The sequence below is a fragment of the Meles meles genome, chromosome 9 (genome assembly GCF_922984935.1).
Source record: "Meles meles chromosome 9, mMelMel3.1 paternal haplotype, whole genome shotgun sequence".
Lineage (NCBI taxonomy): Eukaryota > Metazoa > Chordata > Mammalia > Carnivora > Mustelidae > Meles > Meles meles.
The window spans coordinates 27,152,563-27,169,684 of NC_060074.1; the positions used below are offsets into that span (position 1 = coordinate 27,152,563).

Here is a 17,122-nt window from a genome sequence, read left to right on the forward strand (position 1 = left end):
TGCTGGAACCTCCCTCCAGGCAGCTTTCCAAAATGAGCATCCAGCCAGGCCAGCATCATCTCTTCCCTGGACCCCAGCCATGGCTTCTGAAAAGGCCTTCCTGTTGGCTCTCTTGTCTTCCTCCAGGGCACGCTCCACTCAGAGGCAGGAGTGATCATCTCAAGACAGACATTGGATCACACCATTGCAGCATGGATCCTTCGGTGTCTCCCTACTGTTACCTCAGCAAAATCCAAATTTCTCAGCATGGCCTGCAGGACCTTGAAGTTCTCTGTCCTACTTGCCTCTCCAGCCCTCTTCTCTCACACAGTCTATAGTCACACTGGCCTTCATTCAGCTCTACAAACGTACCCAGCTCTCTTGTCTGGGTGGACTGGTACTGGTCATTGCCTCTGGTTCAGAATCCTCCTTGCTCCAATATCTACAAAGCTGCTCCTCTCCTCCTTCAGTCTCAAGGTTAATACCTGCCCCCCCAACCCCCCGCATCCCCAGGAGGCCTTTTCTAACCACTCTGAAATGGTTCCCTCTTTAGTCTCTACTTGAATCCTCTGTTTAGGTCCTTTAGGCCCTTATCATTTTTCTTTTAATTTTCTTTCTTTCTTTCTCGTCTGCCTCGCCAAATAGACCACAGGCTTTATGGAGAAAGGGTGACATATTCACGTTCTTCTTCACTGTTGCAACCCCAGTGCCTTTGCACTGTATGTGGCCCCTAGTAGGTCCTTGAACTGTTAGATGAATATATGAATGGATGGATAAATAAAGCAGAGTTTGGGATTTTGGAGAAGCAGAAAAAGTGAAATTTTACAGGTCTAAAAAAACTGGATGAGGGTGTTGAGGGGGATGCTTTTGGCAAAGGATATACAAAGCCATCCTAGGCAGAAAATGTGCCAGATTTGAGAGAGAAGCTTGTGAAGTAATCACAGCCACCAAGACCAAACAGTTAGAGAAATTAAGATGCTTGGAGAATACTCACACCAAAATATGGAATGCACAGCATAGAAATAATCCTGGAGTTTCTGTCTTCATCATGCATTTCAAGTTTTGGGGGAGAGGAGAGCTAGGGAAAGGCAGACCCATGAGAGAGAAAAACTGAACTGTCAGACTCAGAGCAATTAAGTCCATCAGAACGGAACAACCGCTAAGGAAGGTGAATTTCTTGGCTTATAAAGCTTCACATTGCTCCTCTGTGCTTTGGATATGTAAATGCCTTTGCCAACAGGCAGCGCCAGAGGAGGGAACAGCCTCCTTATCCACCCAAAGTCTTGCATCTGCTCCAGAATCCTATCTGGTGTAATTAACTTGAGTGATGACATGCCCTTGAGGAGGCTGTCAAAGGTCTCTCCCCAAAGAGCTGTCAGGTCCTCTGGGGGGCGGGGGGGTCAGAAACAGGGAAGTGGGAAGCCCACCACCTATATCTCACTAGCATGTAAGCTCCAGGGAGAGGGACCTTAACCTGTTGTAGGTTCCCACACATGCTATCAGGCAAGGGCAAGCATGCAACGCTGTGTAATTGGTGTCTAGAAAGAGCCCCACACTGGGACCGAGGTTCACTTTCTATGCCGGTCTCTGCCTGGTCTGTGACATGCAAGCTAACTTCTCCCGTGCATTTTTACAACACACAAAGGCTGATCTGACCTCTATTTCCTCCCCTAGGAAACTATATAGGCTCTCAAGTCCCTTCTAGCTTTAAAATTTGACGTATCAATATAGTTGTAAATCATCTATGTATCAATGTGTATCTGTCTGGAGCTCAGCTAAGCCTGACTGATAACATGAGTGTACGGCTCTTATGGTTGTCAAATAAAATACACCACACCCAGTTAAATTTCAATTTCAGATAAACAACAAATACGTTTTTAGTATAAGTAGGCCCATGCAATATTCGAGACAAACATTTAGGACCTTGGCTAAATCTGACAATTTTAACTAGTTGTCTTCTATCCTCCAGATGTTGTAAACTTTTGGAGAGATGGTAATAGATCTTACTCATCTTTGGAATCCCTTACAATGGTGTCTGCCAGATTTTTGGATTTCACAAAGGAAACATGATAGGATTTTCTTCAGGGGAAAACAATTTTTTATTTTGGTAAGTAAAAGTATTTATAACCATCATGGCTTTACTACAGAAAACCAGGTAAACATGAAAAAGTCTGACACAAACTCTCAAATCATTTTATAAAATTACATATAATTACATAATTATATGTAATTATATAAATCATTTAAAAAACTTAACTTTACAAAATACTCATTACATTGTCCTTTTGTGTGTGTGTGTGTGTGCGCGCGCGAGCGTGTGCGTGCGTTTCTAAGGCAACCAGGCAATGCATCCAGGCGGTTTGGTGCTGCCCAGCTGCACCATGTTTCGGAACTTCAGCTGTGTGGTATTTGCCTGAAGGCCTGGCACCACTTTTTGACTTTTCTACTTCAGCTGCCCGGGAGGGTGAGTTCAGTTAGAGCTCAACTGTCTCAGCTATCCTCTCTTCATTCCTTGACTCATGTGCTCTCCTCCAGGCCTTCAAACTTTTTTTTAAGATTTAGTTTATTTATTTGACACAGAGAGAGAGAGATCACAAGTAGGCAGAGCAGCAGGCAGAGAGAGAAGGGGAAGCAGGCTCCCCGCCGAGCAGAGAGTCCAACGTGGGGCTCGATCCCAGGACCCTGGGATCGTGACCTGAGCTGAAGACAGAGGCTTCAACCCACTGAGCCACCCAGGTGCCCCTCTTTTTACTGAATTTTTATTTTAATTTCCCATTCTTAAAATTTTAGAAAGTTAGGAGCTAGAAATGTAATCGGAACTCCTAATGCCAGACCGACTGAACTGGGGACTTTGAGTGATAAGATCCATAAAATCTGGAATCTGAGTTCCCCTGGTCCACATGCCCTCTTGGTAGGTATCAAAGGGCAATCTGTTGTTTTCCAGGTGAGAAGACTGAGCACAATAGAGTGAAGTCACTGTTATATAAATGGGGGCAGACACGGGTGAAAAGCATAGCACCCAACCTTCTTAGCAAATTAATGGACTCTGTTGGGGGACAGGAAGGGCAGGGGAAAGTGTTCATTAGCGTCTGTTCATCTGTATAATAGAAAGTTCATGCTGGGTGTAGAGAAATGAAAGACCAAGAAGATTTACCTCGAATAATAGCAACATCCATCTGGCATCTGTTTTGGGATTTTGCAGTTCACTAAGCATTTCTCTTGTCTGGTTTTGATCCCCAGCACAAGATTTGGCAAGGTGGTAGTGTTTTCTACCTTAACTTTGCAGAGGAGAAAATGAAGGCACAGTCACCATGCTTATGTGGCCATAGAAGAGGTAGAGTGAGACTGGCCCACTTTCTAGTTCTTAGCGCCACTCAAGTGGGCTAAGACAGGCCAATGTCTTTATAAGTTCAAAAAGAATTTTTTTTACATTTTCCGAAAACGATTTTGTGTTTCAAAAATCACACAAGTTCTATAAGAGTATTATAAGAAAATCCAAATCATTCAGGAAAATATAGGTTAAAAAGGAGAGTGAGGGGCGCCTGGGTGGCTCAGTGGTTTGGGCCGCTGCCTTCGGCTCAGGTCATGATCTCAGGGTCCTGGGATCGAGTCCCGCATTGGGCTCTCTGCTCGGCAGGGAGCCTGCTTCCCTCTCACTCTCTCTGCCTGCCTCTCTGCCTACTTGTGATCTCTCTCTGTCAAATAAATAAATAAAATCTTTAAAAAAAAAAAAAAAAGGAGAGTGAGTTTTGATGTTTCCTTTCCAGACATTTTTCTGAGTTTACATGCTTTTACAGTTAAAACAGCCTCCTTTCCTCCCTCCCTCCCTTCCCTCCTTTCTTTTTTTTTTTTTTTAAAGATTTTACTTATTTATTTGACAGACAGAGATAACAAATAGGCAGAGAGGCAGGCAGAGAGAGAGCAGGGAAGCAGGCTCCCCGCTGAGCAGAGAGCCCAATGCGGGACTCCATCCCAGGACCCTGAGATCATGACCTGAGCCGAAAGCAGCGGCTTAATCCACTGAGCCACCCAGGTGCCCCCCTTCCCTCCTTTTCTTTTGAAGAGCTCAATATATACACATTGTTGTACTTTGTTTTTCTTAAAATTATGTCTTGGCCATTTTTCCAAATCCTTAAACAAAGATCTACCTCTTTGTTTTTAAGCGAGCCACGTTTGAAAACTGAATAGCAACATTTGTGTACACTGCTGATAAAGAAATATTATATTTACCACCAATACGTAATAACTGGGTTGATAGTGAGAAAAAGGGTACTGATGCTCAGAAATGGGGTAAACTGACTCTAACAATGTCAGTTTAGTAATTTCCCCTGAAGAGTGGGGACTTCAGAATCACAATCACAGCTAACCTAACACAGCCTTGAAAAAAGTTAGCAAAGAGTTGTCTTAGTTTTCCCATCTATAAAATGGGAATACTAATAACACAACATTCCATAAGGTCATCGTAAGGATTAAAAAAGAAATTTACATTAAATGGTCATCACAACAACCGACGAAGACAATGATGATTGACGATGCCAAAACTCCTCGTCCGGGAAGGTTAAGTCGGAGTTGGGACAACGGGTGCGGCTTAAAAGGCGAGGTGATCAATACCTAGAACTGATGCTCCAGGAGATAGTTTTTTTTAAGAGCTACCAAATCAATGTCTGGTACAGTACAATCTACTGGTACAGTAGAGACTACCAGACTCCACGTTTGGAAACTCAACTTTCCAGGCTTTCAAGATGTTGTGTTTGGCCAAACCTTTGTGGAAACAAAGACTACAATTCCCAGGCTGCATCACTACAGCCCCGCTCCGCCCCGCCCCGCTCACGTTGTTGCGTATTTCTAATCATCTCCAGGCTCTTGACCGGAACTACAGATCCCAGAAGACCTTGCAGCATCGGTCCCTCTCTCCCAGCTCATCACTCCCACTTTGCGAAGCGTAATTGAGGCCGCGTTGCTCATTGGGAAGCGTAGTTCTGCGGTGACGGGGCCCCTTCCCCTCCGGGCCCAGGCGCCGCAGTAAGCGGACGAGCTGGCGCGCTGGAATACCTGCCCTTAACCGCCCACCCGGAAGGGTAACCTGGCTGGGGAGGGCTCCGGAGACGCTCCCTGGGTCGGGGTGGCCAGCAACGTGATTCGAGTTCCACGCCTGTATGGGTGAGAAGGCGGACGAGACCAAATGCCAGTCAGGAAGAGGGCGTGGGCCAAGGGGACGGGTGAATCCAAGTGGAGATAATGGGGGTGGGAGTGGGGCGTGGCGCTCCATTATTGCCTGGCTTGTCCGAGGCGCGCGCGCGCGCGCGCGCAATCTGGTGGAGCAGGGGTGCGGGCAAAGAGAGGCGGCGGGGAGTCTGGGTGGTGGGCTGTCTTTAGGGTTTGGGGCTGACTGTGAGATTTCTTCATCCTCAGGGCCTCACCTCCTCTGGCTCCTGGAGGCGGCGCATCCGGCCTTGGGTCTGGGGAGTTTGAGGGTGTAGGCGAGCCCTGGTTGGAAAGTTAGGAGTGTGTTACCCAGGGAGCCTAAGTGCTTCAGCTCTGCCCCGGGAACAAAGCCTTTCCCAGATCCTTCCTTACCGGTGGTTGGAGGAAGTGAGAGGTCTCTGGAGGTACCCCAGAGAGGAACCATGGACACCCCATATGTTTTGGAGCTCTTCCCAAAAGGGAGTCTTCAGCAGCAAGAATAGCTTTGAACCCTCTCGGTCTCAACAGTGCTGCTGGAGTCATCCCCATGTCATCATTGTAAGCATTACATGGCAGTAGGTTGGATGGAGGCTCAGTCTGAACCAAGCCAGAGAAATTGGGGTCCAGCTCCTTGGTTCTAGAATATTGTAAAAGATTGTATGGTTCATAGAGAAATGTCCTGAGTAAATTAATTGAAAAAAAAAATCAGGATGCAAAACAATGTGTGTTTATGTATGTGTATATATATAAACACACACATACACATATATAACGTACATTTATATTTATATATATACATATATAATAGACATATAATGTACATAATGGTCCTTTTTGTGATAAATACACATATCTCCTAAATATGGGGCATGTATCTATGGATATGAATAGAAAAAAAGAATAAATTAAACCACCAACCATGCTTCTTGATGGGTGGTGAGATTACAGATTAATTTAACTCTTTTCTGTACATCTTTTTGTAGCATCTGAGTTTCTACAATGAGCGTGCACTACTTTTTTTTTTCCTTATTTTTCCAAAAAGTCACGGTTGCTTCACAATGGTGCATTTTGAAAGGCAGGCAGTAAGGCTCACTGCTTTGTGGCTTGCACCTGCCACCTGCAGCTCGGTTTGCCAGGAATGATAACAGGATTGAATTAAAAAGGTGAATTTAGTGTGCAGTCTACATGAAGCTAATGTTTCTTTCCTTCTTCCAGCTTGGCAGGAGTCTGTTAGCAAGTGTCTCACCATGTTATGTGGCTGTTTGGGTCTACGTCAGTCTCATCCATTACTGCTTCTGGTTTCAGATGTCATCCTTCTCATTATCTGATAGATGAGGTTGCACTGCCTAACTTCCTTGGGGTCTGCTCAGTCACATTGGCTGGGGGATGAGAGGGAGAATAATACTGCAGCTAAAATACGTGCTTAGTTTTGGATTCCATCTCACCTTGCTCTTTGCTTTTTGTCAGGGTCTTTGTTTTAGTATATGCTACCTACTGTCCCTGTGTGTGTGTGGGGGGGGGGTGTATGTGTGTCTGTGTTCAATTACAAAAGAAACCTTTCACATATCCCTTGATTGTGCAAATTGTGCATTTCCTGGAGGAAAGCTTTTTAAAATCAAGATAGGAACATGAAAAATAAATATATTTAATGTTTATTTCAATATTGTTTTTCCTTTTTCAGCTTCTGCCAAGTTTCTGATTAAAGACTGACATCCCTGCATAAGCATTTCCCTGTTAAAATGTCCCTGCCTCTTACAGAGGAGCAGAGGAAAAAAATTGAAGAGAACCGGCAAAAGGCTCTGGCCCGGAGAGCTGAGAAATTATTAGCAGAAAAGCGTCAGAGCGCAGGCTCTGGCTCCTGCATTGCCACCGACTCTTCCCAGCCCAAGCAGGGCCCGCTCCCAAACTTCCCCAGGGATCCTTCTAAGCCAGCGAACCATGGTGTCATTTTCAGGCAACAGAATCTCAACAGTTCATCTAATGGTGACCAAAGACCTCCTAATTCCCATAGTTTTCATCTGAGCGCTCCAGAGCAGGCAAAGGGGATCTGGAAGAGGCAAGATGTGCCCACAGCCTGCCCGAGCCACAGCCCATCAGGTCAAATGACTCACACTGGCATCTCTCCTCCCTCTGCACAAAGTCCTCCAGAGGGCCCCAGCCAACAAATGTTGGGTGGTCCGATAGGTAAAGGTCATCCTCAGGCTTCACAGGAGACCAAATCCACACCCGTTGCTAACACAACTCAGGAGCCTTTGGCCAAAGCCAAGAGTTTCCAGAAGACACTAGCTTCTTTCTTTGGACAGCCACCCAGGGATCCCGGAGTAGAGGCCAAAGCAGTGAGGCCCTCCACCTCGGGGCAGAACATTTCTGACACCAACTGTGGTTCAGGGAGCGTGACACCTGGGACAGAAGGAAGGCACCCACAAAAATTGGAGGCCTCACACCACAAAGCAGGAAGCTCCCAGGAGGGAAGGTGTATAAGAAGCGGAGATCGTTTCCAGGTGAAGATCGGGTACAATGCCGAGCTCATCACAGTTTTTAAGCGTCTCCCCAGCAGAAGTTACGGTAATGAGGCTTCTGTCTTGTTCTTCACATGTTTTTTTTTTTCTTTTTTTCTATTTTTAGAGTCTCTTTTAATCTAACAGTTTCTCATAAATATGAAGAGAGTGCATTGGCACATTCTGTCCGTCCAGTTGTTGAAATTTTTGTTTTAGCTCATGTTTCCTTTTGTAATAGACGTTCCTTCCAACAGCTGCCAAACTTGGGGGCTGCCACATGGCCATATGGAGAAGGGATGAATATTTACTGGGAGGCCAGTTCCCCCGGTGGGTGCTTTGTTTGTGTTGTAGCACTTAAGTGTAACAACAGTTTTTTGAGATAAGTAAATGTTAATTCCATTTTCAAGGCAATAGGACTGGCTCAGTAAGGTGAAGTAAGACACTTGAGTTGGTTCCTATTGGAAGGGCAGAGCCGGGCTGTGCTATCTCTACAACAGCCCAGAGGGCCTGCTCTTTGTTCGGTGTGCCTGGCTACACTGGGTCCCAGAGAATTGGGATTCTAGTCCCACCTCTGTCCTCTGCCCCCTTAGGCGAGGCCATAAGGTTCCAGGGCCTGATGAGTTGCACTATATGGAGTAATAGCACTGTCTTTACTTGTATTTGCTCTTTGTCCCCCCAGGGAGTCTGTACATCCGTAGTGGCTCTCCATTGACTGTTTTTTGAACCGAGCACTCATTCATTCATTAAACAAGCTTTTACTGAATGTCTCAGTATGACTCAGAATGACAACCCCATTATGGGCAACTAAGTACTTCTGTTTCATTTCAGATCCTGCCACCAAGACGTGGAACTTCAGCATGACCGACTACGGTGCCCTAAGTAAGTAGGCACGTCCTTGCCCTGCATGCAGGCAAATCCTGGTATTGGGAGGCCCCTAGAGCCGCAGATGTGGTCTAGCTTATGGTTAAGATGGCGTTCAGGGCACTACCCCAGTGCCCTCCCTTCTCACTCACAGCCAGCCTACCAAGGCAACTCCCTGGGTGAAGGTCACTGTATTAACCAAAGCTCGCACTTACTGGAGCTGCTCTGCCTGCTTGATCTAAGCCCCCCATACAGGCATACCTCGGAGACATGGTGGGTTTGTTTACAGACCCCCGCAACAAAGCAGGTAGCACAGCAAAGTGACCCAGATGACTTTTGGTTTCCCAGTGCATATAAAAGTTCCGTTTACATCATACTGTAGTCTGTGAAGTGTGCAATAGCATTATGTCTGAAAAAATAGTGTACAAACCTTAATTTAGAATTGGTTGCTCAAACGTTACAACCATCACCTGAGCCTGCGGCAAGTTGTAATCACTCAACCCAGATCACCATAGCAAATGGAATAATAATGCAAGAGTTTGAAAGACCGCAAGAATTACTAAAATGTGACATCGAGACAGGAAGGGAGCAAATGGCTTTTGGGCAGATGGTGCCAATAGCCCTGCTCTGTGCAGGGTTGCCACGGACCTTTAGCAGGTAAAGACAACTCTTTATGTGACACGGCACAGAGCAGTAAAATGAGGCATGGCTGTAAACGCTAGCTCTTCTGCGTCTCACAACACCCGTTTTACAGGTGGGAAAACGGAGGCCTGGAGAGGGTAGGTAGCTAAAATGGGATCACACAGCCAGTGAGGCATACACCTGGGATACAGACCCAGACAGCCTGACCTCAGAGCGCACATTCCCACGGGGGTCCTGGCTCCAGCCATGACCACCCTGACAGGACTGCTCAGCGGACAGCCACGTCCTCACAACTCTCCACGCGGTCAGCTCACCTGCAGGGTAGGGAGAAGGGGTTGCCTGGGCAGGCGCCAGTGGGCCCCATGAACCCAGTGTGGTCCTTCGTCGGAGCTCTCGAGGGGCAGCCCTCTGTCTTCTCAGATTTTGTTGACTCTCTTTTTTTAAAGATTTTATTTATTTATTTGACAGATAGAGATCACAAGTAGGCAGAGAGACAGGCAGAGAGAGGAGGAAGCAGTCTCCCTGCTGAGCAGAGAGCCTAATGCGGGGCTGGATCCCAGAGTCCTGGGATCATGACCTGAGCCGAAGGCAGAGGCTTTAACCCACTGAGCCACCCAGGCGCCCCGATTTTACTGACTCTTAAAAACGAAGGTTTCCATCAGCCGTTGGAGCCTGGAGCCTCTTCCTCTGCCAGCACGTCAGCCCTGCGTGTTCTGGCCTCCCGTTTTCCTCCTTTCTTCCCGCAGCCATTTCACTCCTTTCTCTTTCCCCACCCAGTTCAGACAGGGGAAGGTGAAGATGCAGGATGGGGAGGTCACTTCTTTGCAGGTGTGGGGCCTTGGGTAGAAATCTCTGGAGTCACCAGCACAGCTTCTGGGGGCAGGGGAGGAGCAGCCCCCTGCACAATTCCCTGTGCCTCTCCTTGGCATCACTGCTTTAAATGTGTGGCTTCGGGTGGTGTACCTTGCTTTGGTAGTTGCTGGTGACCTTTTGTGGGGGGCGGGGTTGGTGGACGACACTTACTTATTATTTTAATTCTTGTGTTAGGTGTTGGGAGGGGGAGGGCCTGTACTCCCGATTAAGACTACAGGTTTCAACACCTGCGTTTCTCATTTTTGCTCATTTTAAACCAGTGATTTCCATGAGCACAGTTTTTGTTTGTATTACCGTCTTTCTGCTCCTGTACTCACATTGCATGGGGACTTGGATAACTTCTGGTTTTACAGATTGATTTTGGTTTTCTTTGTGGTGTGGTTGCTTTTTGTAATGCCCTACATCTTTTTTTAAAAACCGGTTATTGGGCACAAAATTCTCTGTGTAGCTTTCAGATGAATATTACTGATTATGAATTAGTTAGCTCATTTGTGTCCTTATCAGCATTTTGCACACTTGACTTGCTGTCTACCAAGATGTCCCTTAAACACTGGTGTGATGGTTGTAGGTTCTACATTTATCCCTGTTCTTTTTTCCCCTCTGTTGAAGTACAGCTGCCACACGGTGTCACATTTGTTGCAGGTGTACAACATGGGGATTCCACAACACCGTGTTGGTCTGTGCTCAGCACAAAAGTAGCTCCCCTCTGTCCTTGTTTAATTTTCAGATAGGTTTATGGTGTGCCTTCCTAGTAGGTTATCCTTTTTATCCATGTAATCAGTGTAATGTGTAAAGACTGTCAGTCTTTCTATCATTTTGTTTTTGACATACCTGTGGATTTTGCCTTTTTAACCCTCCTACACATATATTATAGAATATGTGAAAAGTATATCATCCTGCAAAGAACAACAACTGTTCCCACATAATCTCCTTACTCAGTTAACCACTATTAATATTTGATTTTCTCCTTCTAGCCTTTTTTCTGTGTGTTAAAATATACACATTTTATCTATATGATATGATTTTTATCTTGCTGGTTTTTTTTACTTAGTGTTCCAGCAGAAGCATTTTTATTTTAATGGTGAGTGTTAGCTGCTAATTCTGAGTAATGACAATACGGGTATCCCCTATCGGATAATTTCATACTATTGAACTCACATTGGTTTTTGTATTTTTGTCTTTTCCAAAACTTCTTGCTAAAAAAAGTTAACGGCTGTATAACATTCCATGGTATAAATGTGTCATAAATGGCTTCAATCATTTCTTTTTTGCTTCACTTACCTTTGCTCCCGGTTTGCATAGGATTAAAGTTGCAAGGAGTAACTTTTTCCATAAATCTCTGTATTTTTAGTTGTTAGTTTGGGCAGATTCCTGGAAGTGGAATCATTATGATCACTGTTTAGTACTCTTGTTCTAGATTACCAGATTGTTCTTCAAAAGTTTTATTCCCAGCTAGCAATGCAGAGAACTGGTTGTTGTTGTTGTTGTTGTTGTTTTAATCTTGCAAATTTGATGAGTAAAAATGACTTTTTATTTCTCTGATTATTTGTGAAGTTGAACATTCTCCCAGATGCTTGTTGCTCATTTGCCCCCCTCTTCTGAGTTCATGACATCTCTGTCTTCTCGCATTTTGTGGTCTTATTAGTATTTTCTCAAGTGCTGGCTCTACTCTGATATCTTGCAGAAGTCTTGATTTGGTAGTTTTGCCTTTCAATTCCATTTGTTTGTTGGTTTAGACAGTTTAGTTTTACATTGTCAAATCGGCTAATCTGACAGTGCATCCATAACAGATAGAATCGGGCTCAAAACTGCATTTATGGGCTGATGGTTCTGTGTCTCTTTCCCTGGCTCTCCAAGCAAGAGCAGTGGTGACTTGGGGGTTGGGTTCAGGGGCCGATTCCTGGGCTGTTGGCTTCAGTGGCTTCTGACCCAGCAGCAGCAATTACCCATTAAGTTCGCGCATCTTGGTGTGGCCCCTCCTTCCCCTGTTCATTTCTGAGTTGCAGGTTTTATAACTTGAACACTTGAGGAGCAGACGTTACATTCAGTAAAGACTGGACGTCCTGATGCCCCAGCGAAAGCTCACTTGCAGGCCTTCCCGATCTAACCATGTTTCTTCCCTCGCTGTGTGGAAGTCAGCCACCTTGTCACATCTCTCCTTTTCTTCTGCAGTGAAAGCAGCCCAGAGCCTCCCCACTGTCACCCTGCAGCCTTTGGAAGGGGCCGAGGACAACAGGGAGTCACCCTCCACTTCTGGCGTAGCCCAAACCTGCCTGCCTTTAGCTCCCTCGCTGGCCTTTGTCAAAGGGCAATGTGTGCTCATCTCCCGGGTCCGCTTCGAGGCAGACATCGGCTACTCCGAAGACCTGATCGCATTGTTTAAGCAGATGGAGTCCAGAAATTACGGCAAGTAATTGGCTCTTGCCTGGTTCCTAGGCTGCATGATGGTCTGTGATCTCTGAGCAGCTTATTTCTCTCTCTGTTTGAATGTTCAGAAATGACTATTGTCCCTTAAGAGAGCTTGAAACGCAGGCATATGCCATAAAAATAAATGCCCTTGAGTAGACTGAGTCCATGGTTGTCAGATTTGAGCATGCATCCAAACTGCCTGGAGGGCTTGTTAAAGCAAATTGCCGAGACCCACTCCCAGCACGATCGCTGGTGCCTGGTGCCCACCCAGAGTTGCTGACTGAATTCGTTTGCATGGCCAGAATCGAACACCACTGGCCCAAGCAGAGCAGTTCTGCTTTATTTTTTGTGCAACTCTTTAGAAAGTGCGCGGTCAGAATCAGGATCCGAAGTTGTTTTGGAATTTGGAACTGCTGGGTCTCCTCAGCTTGGGCCATGTCACTACAAAACCACGTGGCTTATATGGATCACTGTTCTTCCATCCTTGAAATGGTTTTAGTCTTTTCCTTAGGTAAGTAGGAAGCAGACCCTTAACACCTCCTGTTTCGGAGACCTCGTGTTCAGGCAGTGTCAGGGGGGCAGCCTCTCTAGAGTTACTTGCTCAGTGAGCTGTCCTCGGGGTTTGGGGCTCCTTCAGGAGGCGGGCGATGCCAGCTATTACGTTTGTATTAACTCCCGAGGGAAGCCTGCTGATAGGAGTTAAGGGAGAGGGGCCAGGTTCTGGCCCGAGTCATGAGACGGGCCACACACACTAGAGCCAGCGTTCTCTGCCTCCTCCGCTCCCTTGGGATTTGGGCTTCAGTGTGGGGTCGCTCTTACAGGCCAGTGCAGATGACCTGTGTGCATTCTCCAAGTGGGAACTTTGAAGTCACACTCCTGATGTGGCCTGCTGGGCTGGGAATGTGAATGACTAAAATATCTACCCCCAGTCCCCGCCAACTCAGATATGCAGAAACCGTGACTGGATTTTTTTTTGCCATAGCTACTCTTTAAAGATTTTCCCGTTTGCTCTTCTGCCCTGGGTCAAGATCGGGCTGTTGCCAGGAGGAGCTTCGCATGTAGTTCCCACGTCAGGAGTCATCTGTGTCCCTTTGATCTGTCACATTATACCCGGGCTACCTTGCTTTTTTCCCTGACACCAACTCGCTGTGTTTGTGCTGCTTGGTCCCTCACCACCTTGTCCTCTCAGTGTCATGCAGAGAAGACTGAACGTCTGGTGTCCAGAAGGCCTTTATCTGGTGGAAGCTGTCATGATTTTCTCAGGAGGTAGATCGATAAGAAAACTCTAGAAGAACTTAGCTGGTGTTGGGGACTGAGATGCTTGCCCGTCTTGGTCAGTATCGTATGTAGTGTGTGCTACACGATACGCATCAGCAGAGGTGTCCTACTCATAACAACAATAATAATTTATAATGGCCAGCTTGCTTTTGAGGGCTCACTGTTTACCAGATACATGTTCGTAAGCATGTTATTGTTTATTTATTTTTTGAAGGGGAGGCATAGAGGGAGAGAGAGAATCTTAACCTACTGAGCCACCCAGGTGCCCCATCATAAACATTTTTTTTTTTAAGATTTTATTTATTCACTTGACACGGAGAGAATGAGATCACAAGTAGGCAGAGAGAGAGGGGGAAGCAGGCTCCCTGCCGAGCAGAGAGCCCGATGCGGGGCTCGATCCCAAGACCCCGAGACCATGACCTGAGCCGAAGGCAGAGGCTTAACCCACTGAGCTACCCAGGCGCCCCAAACATTTTTTTTTAAGATTTTATTTGACAGAGAGAGAGAGATCACAAGCAGGCAGAGAAGCAGGCAGAAAGAGAGGGGGAAGCAGGCTCCCTGCTGAGCAGAGAGCCCAATGCGGGGCTCGATCCCAGGACCCTGAGATCGTGATCTGAACCGAAGGCAGAGACTTAACCCACTGAGCCACCCAGGCGCCCCCCCATAAACATTTTGAGGCAGGGGCTATAACGTCCTGATTTTTCAGGTGTGGGCACTGAGGCCCAGAGAAGGTACATAATTTGACCAAGGTCACACAGCTAGGAAATGGCAGAACCGAGATTTGAACATTGGCTGTTTGGCCTCTCTGACCATGTGCTGCTTATTTCTGTGTAAAAGGAAGCTAATAATGGTACCCAGCTCTTAGGGTCATGAGGACCAGAGGAATGGCACGTGTGAGTCTCTTGGCACAATGCTTAGCTTCAAGCAAGCACTGAATACGTGTAAGCTACTATTATTACCCCCATCTTGGAAATGGAGGGCATTTCTGACTTTCCGGACCATGCCTGGTCGCGGATCCCCGTAGGTCCCCGTACGACCCTCTGTCACTCTCTTAACAGCACTATATTGTTGGGGTGTCTGCTTGTCTTTTCTCCCCGAATTCTGTGGCAGCCTTGAGGGCAGGTACTCTCCGTTTCTGTATCCCCAGTGCCAGGCCCAGGACTAGCCACGGCGTCCTAGTTGACTGGAGATTTCTGGAACCAGGGAATGAATGAGTAACGTGACGACGCATCAGGAGGGTACAGGGTGTCACGCTTGCTTGTTTCCTGTCATTGCAGATGTCAAGACCAGGAAGTGGAACTTTCTCTTGGAAGAGCACAACAAACTAAGTGAGTTGCCTCCCTTGCTTATTTTATATCATGCTGGTGTTAAGCTTTCATTATCTGCCTTAAATTTAACATACTTTAGAGGAAGACCACCCCTTGGCCCCGACTCCCTGCCTGTGGTAATTTCACATGCTCCTGCGCAGGACAAGTGAGGGGGAAGATGTTCCCAGGCAGCGGAGAGGGTGGCTTTCCAGCCGCCCACAGACGCAGGGCCCCCTCTTCCGTCAGAGTGTGGCGGTGCGCATCAAATTGCTAAGGCCCGTGAGACATGTATTAGTTGGGGACTTTGGGCATCAGACTTGAACTCGGTTTGCTAGTGTAGATGGGAGCCACTGTAGATTCCCCCTAAGAACAGGCTCTCAGTTTTCTTTAGAACCGGATGACCAGCAAGGGTCAGAGAGTCTGCGTGGTTATGGGCTTCGGAATAGGCCTGGGCGCACACGCATTTAATAAGCACTTTGGAGACTGACCAAGGAAGGGGTGTGTGTACGGGTGTCAGTATAGGAAGCAGAAGCCAGTTTGGGCTCACTGTTCGTCTCTGTGCTCTGCACGGGCGGGGCCGTAAATTCTAGTGTGCCTGAGAAAGGGGAACGTGGGCACGGCTCTGCCTATCCCAGAACACCCATCTGTCACCCATCTACCAAGCAGTCACATGCCCACAATGGATCCGCAGCTGGTGCAATTTATGTTCCTCCTGCTTGGCCCCCTGAGGACTCGTTGGGCCTCCCAGGCAGTGCTGGTCACAGGCCGGGAGACACAAGCTCCAGCCGAGGAGCTCCAAGTCGTTTCCCATCTTGCCCAGCAGGCCAGGGCTGTCAGCAAGAGGGAAGAGCTGGGTTTCTTCCCTCGGTCTCCTCATGTGATTTACAAGGTGAAATCAGGCAGATGATTGAACATTCTGGGTCCCCTTGTCCTTTCTGTGAAAGAAGGGGTCTCCAATCCGTATGTGCCCTATGGACAGAAATTCAGTATAAGGGAAGTGCCTTTGACTCCTTGCACAGAGACTTGCTGCAGACTCAAGGTTCAGTTTGAATGCGATGAGATCCTTATTTAGTATCAGCGAAGGCTAGCGGAGGCAGAGACGATGCCTGACGTGCTGAGACCCCATGGCCCTGCTGTTTGGAACTTGTGATTTGGAGCGAACTGTTTGGCCAGAGCTGAATTATTGATGAACAGTGGGAGTGAGTGTTTCCTTCTTGACCCCTTGTTTTTCAGCCACAGAAAGACATATAAATATGTGAGCCATAAAGACTGACTTTTGTGGACCAACATGTGGAGCAGGATATGGGCAATGTTAGCAGAGGATTGTAACGAAAAACATGGCTTGCGACTCACATGACGTTATATAATGATGGGTCCACATCTTGTGTGGGCCATAGCCTTTGAAAGGTCTGAGGGAAATGATGGATTCTTCACCCAGAAATACGCACATAATGGCCACACACAAAATTTTACCTTTTATATTAAGGACTCCATGGCTCTGGAGTTAGGTTCTAGAATTAGGGCTCAGATTGCTTTTTTACGTGCTGGCCTGTCAATATAGTGTTTTATAGAAAAGAAGACAGATTCTCCCCACTTCGTAGAGTGTGAAAAGCTTGAACTCAGAGAAGTCTGTTGTTTTCCCTTCCAGGAGCATTGCAGGGTCACAATAAAGTCCGTGACGGAGATCAGGCCACACGGGTGATTTTGACTTTGTAATGTGACCTATTTGGAAACATAGAAGCCAGACCTGTGAACAAGAGGCTGAGGAGATGAGGTTCTGCCCAGTGACCCAGCCTGGTCCCGATTCCACTGCTCACAGACTGTAAACCTCGGGGGCCCACGACCTTCCCCTCACCCTAGGTCTTGTTCCTAGTGTGGAAGCTAGCTTACTGACCCTGAGCCAGTGAACGTGTGCATCCAAAACTCATTAAGAAATGACAGTAAGACCCCCTGAGCATATGAATGACGTGGTGATGATTATTTCCTCCAGATAAGGCGAATCTAAGAGCTTCCCTCCTCCCTCTTCTCTCACTGACTTGAGGCCATTTGCCCACAGTGAGATTGGCAAACGGCCTTTTGTTTTCCCCGGGC

General features: G+C 47.0%; 1 protein-coding gene across 2 annotated transcripts in view; it reads left to right on the top strand.

Moving 5' to 3' along the window:
- Positions 1-4,973: 4,973 nt before the first annotated feature.
- SMARCAL1 (SWI/SNF related, matrix associated, actin dependent regulator of chromatin, subfamily a like 1) overlaps positions 4,974-17,122 on the top strand; it is a 59,096-nt gene continuing 46,947 nt past the window's right edge. The window contains exons 1-6 of one of the 2 annotated variants that reach the window (XM_046019801.1): positions 4,974-5,139; positions 6,147-6,326; positions 6,845-7,728; positions 8,490-8,540; positions 12,210-12,443; positions 15,002-15,052. In XM_046019801.1, coding sequence (XP_045875757.1) covers positions 6,903-7,728; positions 8,490-8,540; positions 12,210-12,443; positions 15,002-15,052 — 1,162 coding nt within the window. In that variant the 5' untranslated portion in view covers positions 4,974-5,139; positions 6,147-6,326; positions 6,845-6,902. The remainder of the gene's footprint in view (positions 5,140-6,146; positions 6,327-6,844; positions 7,729-8,489; positions 8,541-12,209; positions 12,444-15,001; positions 15,053-17,122) is intronic. The other variant, XM_046019800.1, reaches the window with a different exon arrangement.